The sequence below is a fragment of the Gorilla gorilla genome, chromosome 8, assembly GCF_029281585.2.
Source record: "Gorilla gorilla gorilla isolate KB3781 chromosome 8, NHGRI_mGorGor1-v2.1_pri, whole genome shotgun sequence".
Lineage (NCBI taxonomy): Eukaryota > Metazoa > Chordata > Mammalia > Primates > Hominidae > Gorilla > Gorilla gorilla.
In genome coordinates this window covers 42,250,979-42,275,480 of record NC_073232.2, presented here as the reverse complement: position 1 = coordinate 42,275,480, position 24,502 = coordinate 42,250,979, and the positions used below count along the sequence as shown (strand labels likewise).

General features: G+C 37.9%; 1 protein-coding gene across 10 annotated transcripts in view; it reads right to left on the bottom strand.

Moving 5' to 3' along the window:
- The window catches only part of PPP3CB (protein phosphatase 3 catalytic subunit beta), a 58,745-nt gene that overhangs the window by 28,736 nt on the left and 5,507 nt on the right, over nucleotides 1–24,502 (bottom strand). For all 10 annotated transcript variants that reach the window (XM_019034977.3, XM_019034980.3, XM_019034978.3 and 7 more), the window contains exons 2-9: nucleotides 13,499–13,699; nucleotides 12,680–12,804; nucleotides 9,097–9,208; nucleotides 5,650–5,795; nucleotides 5,252–5,391; nucleotides 5,072–5,149; nucleotides 4,872–4,966; nucleotides 1,744–1,869 (exon numbers count right to left, since the gene is read on the bottom strand). In XM_019034977.3, the coding sequence (XP_018890522.1) occupies nucleotides 1,744–1,869; nucleotides 4,872–4,966; nucleotides 5,072–5,149; nucleotides 5,252–5,391; nucleotides 5,650–5,795; nucleotides 9,097–9,208; nucleotides 12,680–12,804; nucleotides 13,499–13,699 (1,023 nt within the window). The remainder of the gene's footprint in view (nucleotides 1–1,743; nucleotides 1,870–4,871; nucleotides 4,967–5,071; nucleotides 5,150–5,251; nucleotides 5,392–5,649; nucleotides 5,796–9,096; nucleotides 9,209–12,679; nucleotides 12,805–13,498; nucleotides 13,700–24,502) is intronic.

The following is a 24,502-nucleotide window of genomic DNA, read 5'->3' as shown; positions in this document are numbered from 1 at the left end:
TAGCAAAATATGCAAAGAGTTTGAGAAGATTTTCTTACTGTGCTCAACACTGGCTAGAATTCTATTTGCATGTAATGTTAAAATCTGAGCTTTACATTTTTAGAGAGATGTGAATAATTTAGACAAGGTCTAAAGAAAAACAACAAAAATGGTCAAAAAGTTTGAATATTTCCTTGTTTATAAAAGATGATTTAGAGTGGCAATGGAAAAACTGAAGATCACTTAGTACCAGACCTCAAATATAGGAATACTGATAAAAGCCTACTGTTCTCCATCTTCACTTGTAAGGGATCCACAGAATTCATCTTAAATTATCTCATCTCTCAAAAGGAGTTGGGCTAAATGATTGTTAAATCCACTTATGAGCTCTAAAACCCTATGATGCCCTGGTTTTTGACAGGTGCATTAGTTGAGAAAAACCTATTATCTCTATTTCTTTCCTTGTTTAAATACTCATAGCATAAATATTTAGATTAGATATAACGAAATATTTCCTTATGTGGGACCATCAGAGAATCAAATTAAAATCTATGAAATGTCCATTTTCCTCCTACCTTATCTTCCTGGCCCCTCCATCCTTCCCATATTACATTAAAATAGTTGAGTTGCTGTCTAGCCTGAAGGCAGGAGAGTGAGCAGGATGAATTATTTAATTCATCTGATGATGCTATGATTGAACTATTTCTCATACACCAAAGATAGAAGGTTGTAAGTGTAATGCATCCCTTGCACCTAAGCCCTTAACTGGCCCCCTTCTCAAATGCTAAAGGGTAATTCTATCTCCATATTAACATTGGACCTACTGAGTAAATGAAGAACACCAAATGCAATCTGCAGAAAACCTGTTTAACATACACAGTTTAAGTATTAATTCTGAATTTCAGAACTACAAATTGCCTTGGCAGAAGTGACATATCTCATACAGAAAGGAACATTTTGTAATATGGAAGAGGTGAGAAAAAATAGAGAGGGATACTGAACAAAATGTTTTATAATCATGTCTGTACTCTCATAATGTCATTTTCCACATATGGAAACTGAGGCATTTTCTTATGAAAAAAATTAACTTAAAATGGAAAAGAACATGATAGGTAACAAAATCCTAAGAATTCTGTAGAACTACAAATGAAACACAGAAACAGAATTTCTTAAATAGCATTTATTTTCTCTCAAAAAGCCTATTATGTACTAACAAGTGTTCCTCTAAATTAGAAAGGCATCACTACTAAAATTTTATACATATTTTTTATATAAGAGAAGGAATATTGGGTTACAATCTGAATTTCTCTTTATGATTTCTCTTAAAGTATAGAACAGCTATTAAGATGACTAATATTGCTAAAATGAAGTCTACTAAATTTCCTCAAGAATTTCGGTGGAATGCCCAAAAATGGTGTTAAGATATGCAGAAGGGCCCATTTCAAGCAAAGCAATCTCTCCACCCCTTCATAAAAGATTTAAGCTAAAGAAAAAAAAAAAAAAAAAGAAGAAAATCCAACAGCTGAAGACATTGGGCTATTTATAAATCTTCTCCCAGTCCCCCAGACAGCCTCACATGGGGGCTGTAAACAGCTAACTAAAATATCTTTTGAGACTCTTATGTCCACACCCACTGACACAAGCAGAGCTGTAACCACAGTGAAACTAGACTTTGGTTTCCTTTAGCAAGTATGTGCCTATGATAGTAAACTGGAGTAAATGTAACAGTAATAAAACAATTTTTTTTAAAAATAAAAATTATACCTTTTTCTCCAACAAATGGTAAAGACCACGTGAAGACATCCATAAAATTAGGCAACCAGTAAGGATGTGGAGAACAGTTAAACTGTCGAATATTCATCACATTATTTTCATACTTTAATACAGCAGCTGCAAGATAAGTTGAACATCAATAACTTAATAGATAAGTAACTATTTGTCATTAGCCTTAAAAATATAAAATACATAAAAGCAGAAAAATATTAAGAGGAAGGGAGATCGGGGGTGAGTGGAATCAGGGCTGGTAGAGGGAGGAAGGAACTAATTTTTAATAATAACACACGTTTTGTTTTTAACACTGTTATGTAGAACTATAGTCAGGTCTTCACATTACTAATGAAATTTCCAGATTCTTTCCAGAATGTTTGTTTTACTTTATAATCCAATGATGAACATACATTTTTACTAAATCCAAAATTGTGAAAACTCAGTTTTTAGAGGAAACACAGAATGGCAATGAGCAATTTTCTAGGTTTTTAAAGTTCAAACAAATTGAGAATTTAAGATCTTTCTAGCTTCAGGCAACCTGAAAAGGATAGCTGAATGGTAATAAAGCAAACAAAAAAATCCCACCCATTTGGAACATTTTACTTATAAATGTATGAATGTATTTGTTTCATTTAATATGGAAAATCAGACAAAATTACTACAAAGAAATATTTTACTTTGTTTAGAAAAAAAATCCCACTAAAACACCAAAAGAGAATATTATAACCAAACAATCCAAAGATAACATTTTCATCTCAAATGCAGGTATCTAATGTTTCAATATGTTGACATAATTAAAATCTTAAATGACCTACATAGATTTCAGTTACTGGTTATATTACTGTATAGAACACTGGGTTAGAAGGGCTGGATTCTCATCTAAACTATAGCACATACTAGCTGTGCAATGCTTGGTAAATTATTTAACTAATGTGTTTCTCATTTATAAAACAGGACTAATATGTCTACCCTGCCTACCACAGAAGTTTAAGATCAGACAATGCATTTCACATGAAAATACATAAAAGTATAAAATGTCTTGTAGATATAATTTTATGGTTACTTTTTTTTCATTTTAATGAAAAGCACTGAAATGCAGATGTTAAATTCCAACATTTGTGATTGTGGCTAATAGAGAATCAAAAGTAATCCTGCTACATGTTACTATTTACTAACTTAATAAGTATATGTTTGTTTCCCATATGAAATTCCCATCTGAAATAAAAGTATTCTAAATTATATGTTTTGACCATCAGTTCAAAGTGGGAAAAAAGAGTATTTTAAATTAGTCTCAAAAATTATGAGCTGATACCAAGCTTTCAGATCTTTTGTAAGGGAGAAAAGAGAGAAAAATCTAGAAAATTGCCTTATGGATAGAATGAAAAATTACAAACGTACCCATACAACGTAAACACTCAAACCATTAACACTATTTATGTACAGACTCAGGACTACAAAGAGACATCTGATTTTTGATAAGACAGTCAATGGTTTCAGCCTCTTTTCTAAGTGCTAAAAAAAATCCATCCCTTAACCTCCTGAGTCAAACCAACAAAGGACAATCAGTAAGGCAGTACTCAACTGGACACTGAACACTAGCTCCCTTAATACTAACAAGAGGAAGTCACAGTTGAGGAATAAGAGCACTGGTAGAAAGTTAAATTTAACACTTGGTTCTGTTTTTGAGAATGGAATCAGGGCAGGGGCACAGTGGCTCAGGCCTATAATCCCAGCACTTTGGGAGGCTGAGGCAGGCAGATCACTTGAAGTCAGGAGTTCAAGACAAGCCTGGTGAACATGGTGAAACCTCATTCTATAAAAATATAAAAATTAGCTGGGCGAGGTGGCCGGTACCTATGATCCCAGCTATTAGGGAGGGCTGAGGCAAAAGAATTGCTTGAACCCAGGATGCAGATGTAGCAGTCGGCCGAGACTGCACCACTGCATTCCAGCCTGGGCAACAGAGCGAGATCCTGTCTAGAGAGAGAAAGAATGGAATCAAAACTTAGATATGTTTCTTCTCAAAAATGAAGTCATATTTCATAAGATATCTATAGTGTAAGCTCTTGTAGCATGTTCTGTACCCAAGTTATCCAGCATGCTACTGTTTGGTCTCAGGCAAGTGTTTTAATCTTTTAACCATCACCTCTCATCACCCAAAAAAACTTCCTCTGTTCCTCTTTTGAACTTACACCATGACCCTTATTTAGCAATGACCTCATTCTCTCTCTAAATGTCCTTTTTAAAGTCTTTAACCTTCTGTTCTTTCCTCTTGGCACATCCACTCCAGTCTGATCCTGAAGCTATGGCATAGTCAACTGAATTCCAGACATGTCAAGACAGAAGAGAAGCTGGCCTCTTAATATCATCTTCCAAAGATGTAAACTACATAAACATACCCAATCTCATCTTCAATGTCCTTGGCACACACTTAACTAGATTAAGACCCTTTGGCACTTTCTGTCAATAAACTGTATTCAAAATAAAATGAAATCCAATTACTATAGACAGGTCAAATTTTCAGGGAAGGTGGGGAAATGAAAATCTCTGGAATGGAAGGCAAAGGAAAAAAGCAGTAAAAAAGAAAGAGAAGAATGTATCCCTCAAATGAGATGAAACTGGATTAATTAAAAAAAAGCTCAAATACAAATCTTCATGGGGCAGTGATAAGACTGTGGAGGTAAAAGAAGGAAATAAGAAAGGGAAAGAGAACCTAGATCAGTGAACATAAAACAAGAAACATGATAAACTAAACAAGTAGACAGTGCAAATAAAATCATCAAAGCAGCAGCAGCTTTATACAAATAAGAAAACATCCTCAATAAGAGAAAAGATTTAAGAAAGGGGAGTTTGAGAAAATCATGTTTGGTTTTGCTTGATGCACTTAATTCAGAGCACGTTTTACAAAATGGCTTTTCCAAGAGACAAGTTGTGGAATGGGATTACATATTACTTAGTTTCACATTTTGGATTTTTATTTATTGTTCTCTCCCCTCCATCTTACAGTTATTTATAAAGAAATCTGGATACTAATAGTTTCAAACAACACCCCTTTTTTATTATATTAAAAAAAGTCAATTAAAATAATAAGTTGTTTAACAATTTTTTTATCAACAATATCTTACCTTTATTATTGTAGACATCTAAGTAATTAGGTGCCGAAAAAATTGTTATTAATGAAGGGAACCCTGTAGTTTGACTTTTTCTGTACATTCTATAGCTGCAAAACAAATAGCTTAATATGCATCGTAAAGCATCAATCATGGTTACTAAGTTTGATTTATATTTTAGGTGTTAATTTGGGTCAGGGAAACAGAATTCTTACCCTGCATCTTGAGCTTCATGAGCTCTAATAATCGATAACAAATTATTGTTTTGCAAAAATTCACACACTGCTGGATAGCTGTGGGGGAAAAAGAGTAAATTAAGTAAAATAATGGCTTTTCTGTATGAAGCATATGCTATGTTAACTAAAATGTGATTAATCTTGGATATTTTTCCTTACTTATAAAAATAAGAACATCCTCGAACTGTATTGTGACTAAAATGTTCCTGTGATTTTTCATTTCCAAAATCTTCAGAAGGATCGGACCATAACAAGTCACACATTGGTCCAAATGCAGGTGGCTCTTTGAATCTATCTAACTGTGAAAGAAAGAAAAGAAAGAACAGAAGTAACTCATCAAAAAGTAAGGACAAAATGTGCATAGGAAAATGATACCAACTTTGAATACAGTTCATACTATATTATTGTGAATAAATAGAAGTTATTTCCTTAAGATATCAGTATATTAATTTTTACTATTACCTAATCTTGGCAGTGAAGAGAAGTTTGAAACTTCTGCTCTACTCAACAATGTACTATAAATAGAAATCAATCTCGGAAGTAAAATACATACTTACTCTCCTAATATCATCCAGTGTGTGTATTTCTGGTGAAAGCCCACCATGAACACAAAGAAACTGTTGGTTTAAAAGTGCAGCAAGAGGCAAACTATCAAAAGCTTCCATACAAGCTTCATAGACTCTTTCCGAATACTTAATTTTACCTAGAAAAACAAAAAACTAATTGAAAATTACATTACTGGTTGACCATTTTAAAAACATATATATTAGATTTTTATTTCTTGTTCTCTCCCCTCCTTTATATCTTATAGCTATTTATAATGAAATTGAGATAGTTACAGTTTCAACTGTAGTAATAGCCCAGACAGACAGACAGACAGATGACAAGAAAATTATAGACAGTAAACAGCAAAGTGGTGGCCAGGGCTTTAGAGTCAGTGAAGGGGTGACTATAAAAAGGTAGCAAGAGAGAACTTATGGCATGATAAAACTTTTCTGTATCATGATAGCGGTAGTGGGCAACTCTATGCAGTGTCAAAAGTCACAGAAGTAAATACCACAGAGAATAAATCTTACTGCACACAATTTTTTTAAGGAGAGCATCTTCTCCTATAAGAATCAACAAAAATATGCAATGTTATCAGTCTTATGAAGACAAAATATTTGCTCTCTCTAAAATTATTCTCGATGATGTTATGTCTTATGAAGCAAAATATTTGCTCTCTAAAATTATTCTGGATGACAGAAAAGTCATCAATTACTGTTAAAAATAAGTAAGTCAAATCTCTAAAAACAGGCCAGGCATGGTGGCTCACGCCTGTAACCCCAGCACTTTGACAGGCCAAAGCAGACAGATCGCTTGAGGCCAGGAGTTTGAGACCAGTCTGGCCAACATGGCAGAACACTGTCTCTACTAAAAACACAAAAATTAGCCAGGCATGGTGGTGTGCACCTGTAATCCCAGAGACTCAATGGGTGAGGAACAAGAATCACTTGAACCCAGGAGGTGGAGGCTGCAGTGAGCCGAGATCGTGCCACTTGCACTCCAGCCTGGGCAACAGAGCAAGACTGTCTCAAAAAAAAAAAAAAAAGAAAGAAATCTCTTAAAAACAGCTCAACCCTTCACCTTTATCGGCCAAATAAGGCAAAATTAGAACTGTACTTGACGTTAAAATCATTTTAATACTTGCTTTATTTTATTCTAAGAGTCAATGACTACTTTATTCTTATTACAGGCAAGATGACTACATCATCACAACAAAATTCAAGGTTCATCCAATTTTTCTGAAAAATAAAAGATAATAGCATGCTCATGTCAGAAAAGCTGAGGGGTTCCTCTTGCCTACAATGAATACTTTAAAATGGGCAGTGAAGCAGGAAGCCAATATAGAAACACAAGAAGGACAAAACTCTACCAAATCAAACTATCATTTACTTTTAGAGAGATATCATGCACTTTCATTTGCTCCTTTACGACTTTAAATTCCTATTTTGGTTTTGATGAGATTTTGGTAGGTGGTTTGTTATTTATCTAGGCAAAGAAAAAGAACTTAGTTCCTATTTCCTGTTTTAATACTGTAATATTCAAATATTAAAAAAACTATATATATATCCAGCAACCAGAGATTCTACACTGGCAGTGTGCTAATGACTCTGTTTTCTAGCACTGTGGTTTAATAAAAATTCTAATTTGACTGCTTTTAGGTCAAGCATGCACTTTCCAGGTCTTATCTTACTCATTTAGGTTAACTGCCTGATCCTTGAAGTTATAAGAGTATGCCACGTCTGCCACTACCCATCACTGTATTTTTCTCCTTTTGCTGCAAGTCTCTACTTAATATGACCTTTATTGGATCATGTTTTGAGTCTCAAAACGTTGAAATTATTTCTGCTTTTAGAATTTAACTCTACTTAATACAGTCATAAATATTAACTCAAAAAGCACAAAGGCAGGCCAGATGCGGTGGTTCACACCTGTAATCCCAGCACTTTGGGAGGACGAGGCAGGTGGATTACTTGAGGTCAGGAGTTAGAGACCAGCCTGGCCAACATGGTGAAACCCCGCCTCTACCAAAAATACAAAAATTAGCAGGACGTGGTGGCGCATGCCTGTAATTTCAGCTACTTGGGAGGCTAAGGCAGGAGAATGCTTGAACCCGGCAGGAGGTTGCTGTGAGCCGAGATTGTACCACTGCACTCCAGCCAGGGCGACAGAGCGAGACTGTCTCAAAAAAAAATAAAAATAACAAAAATAATAAAAAAGCACAAAGGTTTGAGGTGTGAAAAAGGCCTAATCTTGTTCTGTAACATATGGTTACTTACAGGTATTAGATTATCATTGCTGTAATAATTTGAGAGAGAAAAGGGATAAACATTGCAGGTTAAGAATTTCACCAACTGTACCTGACTAGTCTTAAAACAATGATATTTAAAAAAACAAAAAAATTTTAAGAAGAATTTCAATCATTAATAGCATGATTGAAATGATCTGCAATGGTAACAGGATAAACAATTTGTTAGGATTCCTCACAGGAATGCCTCAAGATTGAAGGACAAAAATCTCCAATGCAAAGTAACATTTTTTTCTTTTGGTTTTTATTTTTTCCTGTTAGAAAAAATATATACATTTTTTTTTCCTGAGACAGAGTTTCGCTCTTTTTGCCCAGGCTGGAGTACAATGGCGCGATCTTGGCTCACTGCAACCTCCGCCTCCCAGGTTCAAGTGATTCTCCTGCCTCAGCCTCCTGAGTACCTGGGATTACAGGCACATGTCACCATGCCTGGCTAATTTTTGTATTTTTAGTAGAGATGGGGTTTCACCGTGTTGGCCAGGCTGGTCTTGAACTCCTGACCTCAGGTGATCTGAACGCCTTGGCCTCCCAAAGTGCTGGGATTACAAGCGTGAGCCACCGTGCCCGGCTTAGAAAAATTAATTTTAACATTAAAACTTATATATAAAACTCTAAGTATGTTTGTAAAAGTTAAACATAATAAGAAATTCTGAAATGAAAAAAAATTTTTTTTTTTGAGACAGGGTCTGACTCTATTGCCCAGGCAATTGTCCATGCAGTGGCATGATCTCAGCTCACTACGACCTCCGATTCCCAGGCTCAAGCGATCCTCCCACCTCAGCCTCCTGAGCAGCTGGGACTACAAGAGTGTGCCGCCACACCCAGCTAATTTTTTTTTTTTTGTATTTTTGGTGGAGATGGGGTTTCACCATGTTGGCCAGGCTGGTCTCCAACTCCTGAGCTCAGGCAATCCCCCTGCCTGGGCCTCCCAAAGTGCTGGGATTACAGGCGTGAACCACCATGCCCCATCAAAAACTTCTTAATACCATTAAACACCAGAGAGTGCTCAACAACTTTCCTCAAAGCTTTATGTGTGGACATGAAATCTGTCCTTACATGTTGCACTGTAAATAAAGTCTTCAAAACTCTTACTACCCACTTAAGTCCAAAAGAATACTGAGGAAGTGAAAACATTTCTCCTCGCAGTACTCACATTCCTGCTTAAAGGTAAAATATTCAGTAAGGTGTCTGCATTCATGGTTGCCTCTCAGAAGAAATAATGTGCTTGGGTATAGAATCTTCAGAACCCATAAATATAAGACACACTGCAAAAGAAAATTTTTCTAGTGAATTTATCTTGTATTTTTGTTTAACGAAGCTGCTTGATCTTTGCTCCTTTTCCTCTATTACCCTTACCATCCTCTATTATCTTTCTTTGTCCCTTACTAAAATATAAGCACCACAAAATCACAGATTTTGTCATCTTATTCACTTTTGATTCTCCACTCCCAGAAAAGTACCTAGCAAATAGGAGAAGAGCAATAAATATTTGTTGAACGAATGAGTCAAACAATCTATTTAATTACTTTGGATTTACAGACTGCCCAATATAAAAACAATTAGCACACTGGTCTACAGATGCGTACTAGTAAATAATACTGTCAAAATAACAGCAGCTAACATTTATTAAGTACTTACAATATGTGAAGCACTATATAATTAATTCCCCTAGTTTATTCCTCAAACAACACTATGAAGTATGTAATATCATCTTTATTTTACAAATGAGAAACTGAAGCAAAGATCTTAAGTAACTTGTCCAAAACCACAAAACTTCTAAGTGATGGAGATAGGATTCTGATCCTCTGATCTTAAGCATTATGCCATGCTGCCCATGAAGGGAAGGTCCATGTTTTATGTTTGTTTCATTGATTATGAATATTGCCTTACATATGGTAAGTGCTTATTATCTGAACTAATTCAATGCAAATGTAATTTTTCAAATAAAAATATTATTAAACATTATAGCAGATGCTATTCTCTAAATAGATTTAACATAAGAAAGAGACTCACATTTTACTTATTTACTTAAAAAAGGAAGAAATATTTGATATGGAAATAAGCATGGTTTATATAATCATATGCAAAAAGAAAAAACAAACTTTTTTATTTTTAGAGACAAGGTCTCACTGTCACCCAGGTTGGAGTGCAATGGCACAATTACTGCTCACTACAGCCTCGACCTTCTGGGCTCAAGAAATCCTCCTACCTCAGTCTCTTGAGCAGCTGGGACTACAGGCACATGCCACCAGGCCCAGCTAAGTTTTTGTTTTTTTTTGTGGAGACAGGGTTTCACCATGTTTCCCTGGCTGGTCTCGAACTCCTAGGTTCAAGCAATCTGCCTGACTTGGCCAACCTGTGCTGCGATTACAGGTGTGAGCCACCACACCCAACCAAACTTTACTGTTAATAAATTAAGGTATATCTAAACGTGTAACTATTCATATCCTTCATTTTATTCAAAAGGGAAAAAAGTAATAAAATCAGGGAAATAATCTGTTCTCGATGCTTATTTTGATTCTTTGTTATTTTCCTTTTATAACAACAAAATGTATTAAAGGAGTCAGCTACATCCAGGCGCAGTGGCTCACGCCTGTAATCCCAGCACTTCGGGAGGCCGAGGCAGGCAGATCACCTGAGGCCAGGAGTTCGAGATCAGCTTGACCAACATGGCGAAACTCCATCTCTATTAAAAATACAAAAACTAGCCGGGAGTGGTGGTGGGCACCTGTAATCCCAACTACTTGGGAGGCTGAGACAGGAGAATCTCTTGAACCTGGGAGGCAGAGGTTGCAGTGAGCTGAGATCACGCCACTACACTCCAGCCTGGGCGACAGAGTGAGAGTCCATCTCAATTAAAAAAAAAAAAAAGAGTCAGCTGCAAAACAATCTTACACAAGGACATGCACACCAACTTAGTTACCAAATAAGCTTCATAAAACTGTTTATTTTATTGTTTTGGTCAAATGCCTGAAATTTTTTTGTTAAGATGGGCCATTTTCTGATTTGCCTGAAGCCCTGTGACAATTTGGGAAAAGTTGACGAGGCTAATAATCAACTATCAGCAGGAGGAAGAAGAACTCAAAATAGCAAAATTCCTAAGGGAAGCAGGACAGACAGAGTCTAGAAGTTCCTTCCACTCTGAGAATTCTAGCACACCTCAGAAAAAAAGGTATATTGGAAACACTGGAGAAGGAGATACAACCAACAGTAACCAACATAAATTCACCAGGTAAGGTTTCAGTATCTACTAGGGAAGGTGGTTAAAAGCATATGCTGGGAGTCACATTGCCTGGCTATGCTGTTTACTAATAATACCTTGGGCAAGTTACTTAACCTCTCCAAGCCTCAGGTTCCTCATCTATAAAATGAATAAAACAACAGTACTTACCTCATTAATATTATTGTGAGGATTAATCGATATGTCTTCAGTGCCTAGAACATGCTTAGAACATATTAAATGTGCAACACAGGTATCTATTGGTAGAAATTTGACCCCACAATTCTACCTCTAGGAATTTGTCCTACAAAAATAATCAGGCAAGTATGTAAAGATGTATGAATAATATGACTCATTAAAGCATCATTTGTAAAGAAAAAAACTGGGAACATCTTCAGTGTCTAACAACAAGGAATTAATTAATTATGGTTTGTTTATTAGATGGAAAACAATGTAGATATTAAAATGATGCTATGAGTTTATATTTACTGACTTGGAAGGATATTTGGTGTAGGGATGTATGAAAAAGCAAGTTACAGACAATATTATAATATGATCCCCTTTTCATTAAAAAAAGAAAGAAAATGTATATATTGGAAAATACATATTGTTCTACATTTGCTGCATTTTGTTTATATAATTTAAAAAGATGGCAGGGCAATGTGGCTCACATCTGTAATCTCAACAGTTTGGGAGTCCAAGGCAGGAGGATCACTTGAGCCCAGGAGTTCAAGACCAGCCTGGGCAACATAGGAAACTCCATTGCTACAAAAAAATTAAAAATTAGTCTAGGCATGGTGGTGTGTACCTGTGGTCCCAGCTATTTGAGAGACTGGGACAGAAGGATCCCTTAAGCTCAAGAGGTCAAGGCTACATTGAGCCATGCTGGTGCCACTGTACTCCAGCATGGGCCACAGAGTAAGACCCTGTCTCAAAAAAAAAGAAAAAGAAAAGAGAAAAAGGAACAAAAGGAACCATCTACTGTTAAGTGAGAATCAAAAGGTCATTTTAATGCCTCAAGTTTTTAAAAACAAATTAATACTTTCCAAATACACAAAGATTCCATAGGATATACTTGAGTCTTAATAGCTACACAAGGAGAAACAGAAGCACTAGGGCTCAAGCAATAAAAAAATCACAATATACTTTATTTAATCAGACAGAATTCAAGTAATCTTTTTTCACATGGTTTAATGCCTTTAGGGGCAAGAGAGATAAATAGCACTAAATTTTTAAGGCCACTAGTTAACAGGGCAATAAAGACCCCTCAGTCAGCTCATAAATTCCACTGGGAAAAAAATGGCAATTATAATTATATAAACAGAGTTATACAAAGAAATTTGTTTGAATTGTCTGAAAGACAGAACAGGAATAAATAGTAGCTTTTCATAAAAACTTCAGAATATGCAGAGTTATTAAAAAAAACCTAACACAGGTACTTGTGAAAACTAGGATTACGGGAAAGCATCTGTGTTAACACTTAACAGCAAATCAAATGACAGTTTATGATTATTACCTCTATACTAAAATAACCTCTGTCCACATAATCGCCAAGAAAAAGGTATCGTGTATTAGCAGGTGATCCTCCTACTTCAAAAAGTTTCATCAGATCAAAAAATTGGCCATGGATGTCACCACACACTGAAACAAGAAGATTATTAGATAAGGGAAAAAAATCTCTAAAACAACAAATTTTACTTAAGTTAAAACATATTTTACATAAGACATAGTACAAATGCTATCAAGAAATGTCTGAGAAGGAAGCAGTCTATGAACAGTCATGATTAGGATGATGTGTAACCAAGTGTTCATGCGCTCAAGATCTAGAAAAAGATGTAACAGAAATAACGAAATTTGTGGTCACTGACAAACTGAAATCTACATTTATAAAGATCGTCTCTAGGACTCCAAGGATGTGTTTTAAGTTTCAAGATGACAAAATTACAATGGTGGCAATTAAAATATCCATTCTAACTCAATACTTTCTGTTGCTCTCTAAATGGTCACTTTTGGTATCTGATATGACATCAAGGTATTTGACCCTAACAACTGAAAGCAAAGTAAGTATTGATCGAATTGAAGTATGGTCAACACAATTGATGAAACCTTCACAAAAGCATATTAGACTAACTTCTACACTCAGATTATTTAGAATCATGTCTATTCACTGAAAACAGGCAATCATTTTTAAGTATGGAAAATAATTTGAAATTCAAGATAATGTCCAAGTAATATTGATTTAGCATACAGTATCATTGAAAACGGTTAAGTTGTAAATCCAGGCAACTAAATAATGACATAATAAAAATAATACCCAAAACATGAATAAGCTTACCTGTGATTGGAGCTTCTACTTCTATCATGGTTTTCTCTCTCCGAAGGATGGCAGCACCCTCATTGATAATTCTAAGCGCAATTTCTTCATCTACTCGACCTTCTTTCACCAAGTGGTTCTTCAGAACATCAACCCTGGGTATCCCATCCAAATCAAATACTTCTTCAGATGTCAAGCGATGTGTTGGGGGGAAAGGGACAGCTGCAAATGTTTTTAATTAATAAAAGATAAGTCACCAAAAATACATTAACTTAAAAACTAATAATTGGATCTAGATAAGAGTAAAAACTGTAAAGCAGGGATTTTTCTTTCTTCTTCATTTATTGGGTAGAAGTGTTTTTCTAAATAGTAAGCAAATTATACCACTTTTAAAGTTATTTATACTAACATGTTCTTTGTTGAGAATTATTAGAGAAATGAGTTGTCTCACAAAATTAAGTTCTTTCAGGATAACCAAAACTTTTTTGTTTAAGCCAAAACATTTTTAGGCAGAACTCTCAAAATATTGTATTATAGTATTAGATATTCTTTACCTTAAATGAAGTACAATAAATATAATTTAATGCTGGGAGTAGTGAAGCATGTCTATAATCACGACTACTTGGTAGGCTGGGGCAGGAGGATCACTTGAGGCCAGAAACTGGAGACCAGCCTGGGCAACACAGCAAGACACCATCTCAAAAAAAACCCCACAACACTTTAATACCAAATAAGCCTAACTAGAAAGAAAACCCAAATACAAGGTGATATACCATGTTCCTTTCTAATAAGAACATAAAAACAATGTTTTCTGACCAACTTGACTATACACTTTTAGAGATATAGACCAAACACCAGATGTTTACTTCTGAAATGCAAATTAATTTAGGAGGCTTAAAATAATAAATCATAATTTCAAAATATTGATTTTTCTCCTACCTTACTTAATGTTTCACAAAACACTTTCAAAATCTTTATGCATATATTCGAAACCAGTGCATTCTTTATCATTGGAGTCACTTTCTGAGTCACCTAACACACATTCTGAAAGCAAATCATATTCATTTCCATCTAAACTGTTTGAGATACAGCACTTTTTGCATATGTGTAAAATGTTACCACTGCAAATTTATCCCTGTAATTTTTTTTTTTTTTTTGAGATGGAGTCTTGTTCTGTCGCCCAGGCTGGAATGCAGTGGCGTGAACTCGGCTACTGCAACCTTCGCCTCCCGGGTTCAAGGGATTCTCCTGCCTCAGCCTCCCGAGTAGCTTGGATTACAGGCATCCGCCATCATGCCCAGCTTATTTTTGTATTTTTAGTAGAGACCGGGTTTCACCATGTTGGCCAGGCTGGTGTCGAACTCCTAACCTCAGGTGATCTGCCCGCCTTGGCTTCCCAAAGTTCTGGGATTACACGCATGAGCCACTGCACCTGGCCTATCCCTACAAATTTAACCAAAAGTTCCCATTTCGTCATAGTTAAGTAGTTGGTTTTTTCACTCCGCAGTACATATTTATGATTTCTGTAAGAAATCACCAACTGTACTGTTTTTAAGTGATATTTGTTGAGTGGAATGGAAAACATGAACGTCTATTTCAATGGCATCTAAGCACAATTTTGAGGTCATATACCTAGGAAAAATTACTATATAGTAAGTTTTTCTTATTCCTTTTTTACTGAATCCAACAAGTAAATCTTTATGCATTCAAAATCAGCTCGGACTGAAGCAATTTCAGGCTTTTTACTGAATAGTACTTTGTTTTTCAAAATAAAGAAAGTGAGAGAGAAATGTACATTAGGAGTCTAATAAATATAGACTGAAATGTAAGGCAGCTCCCTCTTTCCAGATTTTTTTTTCTTTTTTCTTTTTTTTTTTTAGAAAAATAGGCCAGGTGCAGTGACTCACACCTGAAATCCCAGACTTTGGGAGGCCAAGGCCAGTGGATCACTTGAAGTCAGGAGTTCAAGACCAGCCTGGCCAACATGGTGAAACCCCATCTCTATTAAAAACACAAAAATTAGCTGGGTGTGGTGGTGCACACCTGTAGTCCCAGCTACTCGAGAGGGTGATGCAGGAGAATCACTTAAACCTGGGGAGGCAGAAGTTGCAGTGAGCCTAGACTACACCATTGCACTCCAGCCTGGTCGACAGAGTGAGACTCCATCAAATATATATATATATACACACACACACACATATATATATCTCTGAGCATATAGTATACAGTATTTTCCTGATGCTTTAGGGTCATCATTGTAATGATCAATTATTACAGAGAAGCTTGCAAATGTACAGAACCAACTGCTCCTTTACATTTCAACTTAAAGTAACTAAAAAAAAAAAAAAAAAAAAAAAAAAAAAAAAAAAAAAAAAAAACTAGGTTAGATTCATATCAATTACCTAAGAAAGAATATAACCACATTCTCACACCAGGAGAAAACATTAAGGAAGAACTCAATCCTTTACAAGTGAGGTAAGAACTAAGGCAGAGAGATGCCAACCATTTCTAAAAGACTGAAATCACTAATCCCTCTTTTTTTTTTATTTGCTATCTAGTAAAATAAAACTGGACCTTGTTTATTTTCCCTTCACAAGAAACATGTATTACCATTACTTTTTACTCATCTAGAATAAGGCATTAAAGTATATTTTACCCCCAAATATAGCATGTCAAGATTCTAATAAAATAAAAGCCTCAAAGAATGTTTTTACCAATCAAAGATTAAACAAACCATTATATATGCTATAACCAAATTTGCCCTCATGGTAGAGTAATTGTTTAAAAAATAAACATTTTTAATGAATTGATTACTAAATAAATCAAGTGTTACTTTTGGGACATTACAAAAATGAGAAGGTTAAATATCTCTTATTAATAAACACAAATTTCTGAGATCAAGATAGAATCAGTTTTTTCATCAGGTCAGAGAATTTTTTTTTTTTTTTTTTTAGCACTCTACTTGGGAAAAGAAACACTATTTAAAATGCTGCGTACTGGCTGGGTGCAGTGGCTCATGCCTGTAATCCCAGCACTTTGGAAGGCCAAGATGGGCAGATCATGAGGTCAAGATTTTAAGACCACCCTGGTCAACATGGTGAAACCCCGTCTCTACTAAAAATACAAAAATTATCTGGGTGTGGTGGTGCACACCTGTAGTCCTAGCTACTCGGGAGGCTGAGGCAGGAGAATCACTTGAACCCAGGAGGCAGAGGTTGCAGTGAGCCAAGATCGTGCCACTGCACTCCAGCCTGGCAACAGATTGAGACTCAGTCTCTAAAAAAAAAGCTGTGTTCTACATGATGAATATTTCCTATTTATTTATTTATTTTGGGACAGAGTCTCACTCTTGTCTCCCAGGCTGGAATGCAGTGGCGAGATCTCGGCTCACTACAACATCCACCTCCTGGGTTCAAGCGATTCTCCTGCCTCAGCCTCCCAAGTAGCTCGGATTACAGGCACCCGCCACCACACCCGGCTAATCTTTGTATTTTTAGTAGAGATAGGGTTTCACCATGTTGGCCAGGCTGGTCTCAAACTCCTAACCTCAGGTGATCCGCCTGCCTTGGCCTCCCTAAGTGTTGGGATTACAAGCGTCAGCCACTGTGCCTGGCCTAGATGATATATACTTCCTAACAACCAACAACATAATTCCACTAATTGCTGAATTCTGTTCAAAACACAGAACTTCCTAAAAATCCACCTATGAGACCACTCCCTACTTCCCCCTCAGCCAGACACAAGTGGTACTGCATGTTTTCACGCACACTGTGAATGCTCTACTTCAAGTCACACTGAAGAACTATAATGTATTCACCTGAAAAAGAAAGTATAAACTGACTCCATGCCACAGTTAGTTATCTAAAGACCTGTACTTTCCTACTTATTTTTCAACTCAAGGCACACTTCTACATTTCAAAACCAGCTGGGACAGCTTTTTTAAAATGTGTACAGGTTGAGTGGTAGAAAAACGTCACCTACTCATGAGTAAAGGTAGATGAAAGCTATAGGGAATCAATGTTACCATAACACTGAAAATAAAAATAGGCAGTTTCAAATGAATATGTTTTGGCTGGGCGCAGAGGCTCACCCCTGTAATCCCAACACTTTGGGAGGCTGAGGCGGGTGGATCACTTGAGGTCAGGAATTCAAGACCAGCCCGGCCAACATGGTGAAACCCCGTCTCTACTAAAAACACAAAAAATTAGCCAGGCATGGTGGCCACATGCCTGTTGTCCCAGCTACTCAGGAGGCTGAGTAGCTTGAACCGAAGAGGTGAAGGTTGCAGTGGGCCGAGATCATGCCAGTGCATTCCAGCCTGGGAGACAGAGCAAGACTCTGTCTAAAAATAAAAAATAAAAATAAAATAAATTTTAATTTATCAGCAAATAAGAGAAAAAAGACACGTATAGTGTTGTTTCACAAGTGGAGAAAGGAGCTTCAGCAGGAGACCTGACGGGGCAAAAGATAACTGTCCAAATAGAATTTGGCCTAAAATAAGTTGCTCAATAGAGAGTTAAAATTTTTTTTTCATCAAAAATTAATTCTCTGGCCAGGTGGGGTGGTTCATGTCTGCAGTCCCAGCACTTTGGGAGGCCAAGGCAGGCAGATCACTTGTGGTCAGGAGTTCAAGACCATCCTGGCCAACGTGGTGAAACCCCATCGCTACTAAAAACACAAAAATTAGCCAGGTGTGGTGTCCCGCCTGTAGTCCCAGCTACTTGGGAGGCTGAGGCACAAGAATCGCTTGAACCTGGTGGGGTGGAGATTGTAGTGAGCTGAGATCGTGCCACTGAACTCTAGCCTGGGCAACAGAGACTCTATCTCGAAAAAAAAAAATTAATTCTCAACTAGTACTTTGTTTTGCAACTCCTAAAGCATTTTAAAGCATTTCCATATAGTTTTCAGGCTTTTTAAAGGTTTTGCTTTTTTTATTTCTAATTCATCTTCAGCCAACTATTTCTACTTTTTTTTTTTGAGACGGAGTCTCGCTCTGTTGCCCAGGCTGGAGTGCAGTGGCGCAATCTCTGCTCACTGCAAGCTCCACCCCCCGGGTTCATGCCATTCTCCTGCCTCAGCCTCCCGAGTAGCTGGGACTACAGGCGCCTGCCACCACGCCCGGCTAATGTTTTTGTATTTTTAGTAGAGATGGCGTTTCACAGCGTTCGCCAGGATGGTCTCGATCTCCTGACCTCGTGTTCTGCCCGCCTCGGCCTCCCAAAGTGCTGGGATTACAGGCGTGAGCCACCGCGCAAGGCCTATTTCTACTTTTCCAGATTTTTTTTTTTTTTTGCCTCCATATATACTTTTTTCTCCTAATTTTCAGACTATGTTTCCTTACTTTTCTATATTTGCGACAGGGAAAAACCAGAAAACAAATGTATATAAATGCAATATAAATAGTCAACAACTGAAATGGCTAATAATATTTGTTGGAACAACCTAAAGAGCTACAAAATCGGCTGGGCATGGTGGCTCACGCATGTAATCCCAACACTTTGGGAGGTCGAGGCAGGTGGATCACCTGAGGTCAGGAGGTCGAGACCAGCCTGGCTAACATGGCGAAACCTTGTCTCTACTAAAACCCCCAAAATTAGCCGGGCATGGTGGCGCACACCTGTAATCCCAGCTACTCAGGAGGCTGAGGCAGGAGAATTGCTTGAACCTGGGGGGCAGAGGTTGCAGTGAGCTGAGATCACACCACTGCACTCCAGCCTGGGTGACAACAAAACTCCATCTCAAAAAAATAAACCAATCAAACAAAAAAGAGAGCTACAAAATCTCCTCAAAACCTAAAAATCTTGATTTGGTAACATTCATTTTGACCAAGCTGTTCTGTTGAAATTCTTCCTTTTATCCAAATTTTGACATGAAGGGCATATCTATATAGTAACCAATAATATTCGCAAGGTATTTTCACTCACATTTAATGTATGGTGGCTAAAAAAACAAGGACTGAAAAACAATTTAATTTAGGAAGTTGGAAAAATAAACCAAGAACACAGACTGATCAGGAATTGGGAAAAAGGGGGTGGTGGTACAGAGATCTTCTTACTGTTTCTACCACTGGGCAAGGAAACCTGAGAATTAACTGATCCTGTTCCCCAATTCTAAGCAAGGACTGCCCTCTTAGCCCTATGAGGCCTCTGACTTCAACGGGGGTACAGTCTGTGCCAAGTGAATAACTTGACTCCAAAGTATCATGCAGATGCCTAAGGTCAGTTAATCTCATCATGCTTCCCATCATTGCCATCCTTGGCAACTATCCAAAATACAGTCTCTACATCTACACTTCTAAATTTTTCTCTGTATTTCTTTCCCTCATACAATTTCCTTCTTGCTGTTCTCCCTCCATCCTTTTCATTGAGGCCTTCAGAATTCCTATTATAAGATTTTGTTTTAATCTATCCCACAACCCCTACACACAATCTCTTTTTTTGCTGTTTTTTTGGCAGAGTCTCGCATCATCGCCGGGGCTGGAATGCAGTGGCAGGATCTCAGCTCACTGAAACCCCCGCCTCCCAGGTTCAAGCAATTCTCCTGCCTCAGCCTCCTGAGCAGCTGGGATTACAGGCGTGCACCACCATGCCCGGCTAATCTTTGTATTTTTAGTAGAGACGGGGTTTCACCATGTTGGCCAGGCTGGACTCGAACCCTTGACCTCGTGATCCACCTGCCTCGGCCTTCCAAAGTGCTGGGATTACAGGCGTGAGCCACCACGCCCAGTCAATTTTTTGTAGTTTTAGTAGAGATGGGGTTTCACTATGTTGGCCAGACTGGTTTTTTTTTTTTTCTGAGACGGAGTTTTGCTCTTGTTGCCCAGGCTGGCGTGTGATGGTGCAATCTCAGCTCACTGCAACGTCTGCCTCCCAGGTTCAAGTGATTCTCCTGCCTCAGCTGGAGTACAGTTGCACAACCTTGGCTCACTGCAACCTCCACCTCCCGGGTTCAAACGATTCTCCTGCCTCAACCTCCCAAGTAGCTGGGATTACAGGCTTGCACCACCACGCCTGGCTAATTTTGTATTTTTAGTAGAGACTGGGTTTCTCCATGTTGGTCAGGCCGGTCTTGAACTCCTGACCTCAGGTGATCCACCCACCTCAGCCTCCCAAAGTGCTGGGATTACAGGCGTGAGCCACCGCGCTTGGCCTCTCTGTTCTTTAGCTCTACACAGAATACTGTCTTCATCTCTCTAGTTTAATTACATCTTGGGTCTCCTGAAGGACAACACTTCTCAAATTCTTTTTTCAAAGTGGATGGTCCTCATTTTTCCACATTCCATTAATCTCAGTGGAGTTAGCTCCGCATTAGCACTTCCAACATCATCTCTCCACTAAGGGAAAAAAAATGCCTCCTCCTTTGAGATTCATGCCTTCTGGCTAGTTTACCCTTGTCCCTGCTATCTATTAAACTAATCATAGGCTGGGTGCCGTGGCTTAAATCTGTAATCCTAGCATTTTGGGAGGCCAAGGCGGGTGGATCACCTGAGGTCAGGAGTTTCAGACCAGCCTGGCCAACATGGTGAAACCCATCTGTACTAAAAATACAAAAATTAGCTGGGCATGGTGGCGGGCTCCCATAATCCTAACTACTGGGGAGGCTGAGGCACGAGAATTGCTTGAACCTCAGAAGCAGAGGTTGTAGTAAGCCGGGATTGGGCCACTGTACTCCCGCCTGGGCGAGAGTGAGACTTTCTCTCAAAAGAAAACTAGTCATCATAGGCTCCAGTTTCTGGCCCACAAGTCTTATCCATTCTAAGTTCCACCATTATCAAAACCTATCTAAAACTTAAGAACTGGCCAGGTGCAGTGGCTCATGCCTGTAATCCCAGTACTTTGGGAGGTCAAGGTGGGTGTATCGCTTGAGGTCAGGAGTTTGAGAACAGCCTGGCCAACATGGCGAAATCCCGTCTCTACTAAAAATACAAAAATTAGCGGGGCGTGGTGGCAGATGCCTATAATCCCAGCTACTTGGGAGGCTGAGGCAGGAGAGTTGCTTGAACCTGGGAGGCAGAGGTTGCAGTGAGCCGAGATCATGCCACTGTACTCCAGCCAGGGCAACAGAGTGAGACTCCATCTCAAAAAAAAAACCAAAACCAAAAAAAAAAAAAAAAAAACAGGAAAAACATAGGTATTAAGAAATGTTTACAGAATTAATGATTATAGTTTCCAAAATACTTGTTTAACAACACTAATTTATGTAGCAATGACAATATATTTATAGTGTTTTATTCATAGTTGACCAAGTACTTTCACATACATAATCCTACATGATTCCCAGGGACATCCTTTGAGTTTGGTCAGGCAAGTTTTTTTTTTTTTTTTTTCCACAGAGTCTCGCTCTGTTGCCCCAGTTGGAGTGCAATGGTGAGATCTCAGCTCATGGCAACCCCTGCCTCCCAGGTTCAAGCGATTCTCCCTACCTCAGCCTCTCGAGTAGCTGGGATTACAGGCGCCCACCATCACACCCGGCTAATTAGTATATTTTTAATAGAGACGGGGTTTCACCATGTTGGCCAGGCTGGTCTCGAACATATGACCTCAAGTGATCTGCCCGCCTCCACCTCCCAAAGTGCCGGGGTTAGGGTCAGGCAAGTTTTATCTCCATTTCACAAACGATAGATAACAGGTTCAGAGACATTAAGTTGCTTCTCCAGGGGTTTCACTAGTAAGAAGTAGAGCCATAGTTGAAATTGAAGTCTTCAGAATGCTGCTCCTGTATCATATGTCTTTATACCAACACAATGACAATTTTCTTTTGACAAAAGGAGACATCAAAAGGCTGATCATGGCTGGGCGTGGTGGCTCACACCTGTAACTGCAGCACTTTGGGAGGCCAAGGCAGGACAGTCACTGGAGCCCAGGAATTTGAGACCAATCTGGGCAACATAGTGAGACCTCTGTCTCCATAAAAAATAAACAAAATTAGCCAGGCATGGTGGTGTGTGCCTGTAGTCCCAGCTACTTGGGAGGCTGAGTTGGGGGATCGCTTGAGCCCAGAAGTTTGAACCTGCAGTGAGCTATGATCATAGTGCTGCACTACAGCCTGGGTAACAGAGCGAGATCCTGTCTTGAGGGTTAAAAAAAAAAAAAAAAAGCCTCATCATGAAGAATGATATAACCATTTGCTTGCCAGGAGTAGAAGTATGGATTGGCCACATGCTTTAAGGAAAGATTCAATAAATCCAACAGCATTGTCTTCAAAATTTCAAGGTATCCATTGGGTCTCTTTTAATTTGTGGTGGTTTTTAAATATACCTTTCCCTCAAAATTGGCTCCCCTTCCTGGCTTACACCTGTTAAGGTATCACCATTCTCTATCACTCACACTTAATGTCATTGTTCTCTTTCTGAACTCTAAGTCCTATTGATTCTTCAAATTCAATTTTCTTAAATCCCCATTGTTGCAATACTAGTTCAAGTTCTTATCATTTACTAGAAAAATCTCTTCTTCCTCTTTGACTGAACAAAGTAGTAAATTAACCTACTCAAAAACTTGGGGTAGTTTCTTAATGACTAAAGAATAAAGAAAAAGAAAACCTTGGATCTTATTTTCAAGGTTCTTCTCAATTTAACCATTCTCAGTCTTTTACAAATCATTCCAATCTTTGCATCTAACTACAATCGCCCAATTTAATCTAGCCCTAAAGCAAAATTATTCTGATTATTGTTTCCTAAAAAACTGTTGCTCACCTATTTCACTTCCATACTCAATCACTCATCCAATATACTTACCTTCTAATATTAGTAGGAATTTGTGTCATATCTAGTTTTTCATGCCTTGGTCATCCCTCACTTGGACTACTCCATTAATCTTCTAACTAGACAACCTGCTTTAAGCTTCTCGCCCTCCAATAATTTGTTGCACACAATATGGCCAGAATTAGCCATCAAAAAACAAGATACTGGGTCACTATTCTACTTTAAAACCTTCAATAATAATAATAATAATAATGGTGATGGTTACCATTGGTTGAGTACTTACCATGTGCCAGGCCAGGAACTGTGGTACCTACTTTATATGCACGGTCTCTATTAATTCTCCAAAAACCCTATAATAAGATTTTATTAGCTCTACTTTACAGATAAGAAAATTAAGGCTTGGAGATGTTAAGTATCTTGTCCATGGCAAGAAGGTTATTAAGTGGTAGAGCTAGGATTCAAACCCAGGCAGTCTGACTCCAGAGCTTGTGCTTTTAATCATCCAGGTACTATATACTGCTATACTGCTTAACAGCTTAAGTTTTAGCTCCTCAACTTGTAATACAAAAGATCTTTTCTAACTTCATTCCTGTCACTCCTTGCCAAGCACTTCACATACTTTTGCCATACATTTCATGCTTTTTTCAAACTCCATGCCTTTCTGCTTCTGTTATCCCTACTCTAGCCCCACTTTCTGGTGAAATTCTACTCATCCTTCAAGGACTACCTGGAAACATTATCCTCTCAGTGACGCTTTCCCTCAAAGTAAGATAGCCAATCCCTTCTTTACAGCTCCAGTAGCGCTTTGTACCAAATTCATTACATTATTTATTTATAATAGTGTCTCCCCCACTAGAATGCCGGCACTACAAGAGAATCTATCTTACTTAATATCCTATTCACTTCTGTATCATCAATGCCTAGCACAATGCCTGGTACAAAGCTGGTACTCAATAAACACTGCACAAATAAATGGTCCCAATCCTCTATTTTAATCCTAACCATCCTTCAAGGCCCCTTTGCTTCTATACAAGCCCTTCCTAGACCATTCCAGTCCAGAGTCATCACTACCTCCTTTGAACTGACAACTTGCTGGCTCAGCAACTTACCTGGCAATTATTAACTATACCTGTCCTTATGACATATATTGTTAATTTTTCATGAATATTTATTCATGAACCAAGTCTGTATTTTATATTTTATACTTTTGTTGTTCTCCTACAGTTTTGTGATACAGCAGACATTTAATAAATATTTGCTATTTCACGACTGTGATGTTCCAAAATAAATTTTACATACCATACACAGACGATGCCCAATTAGCT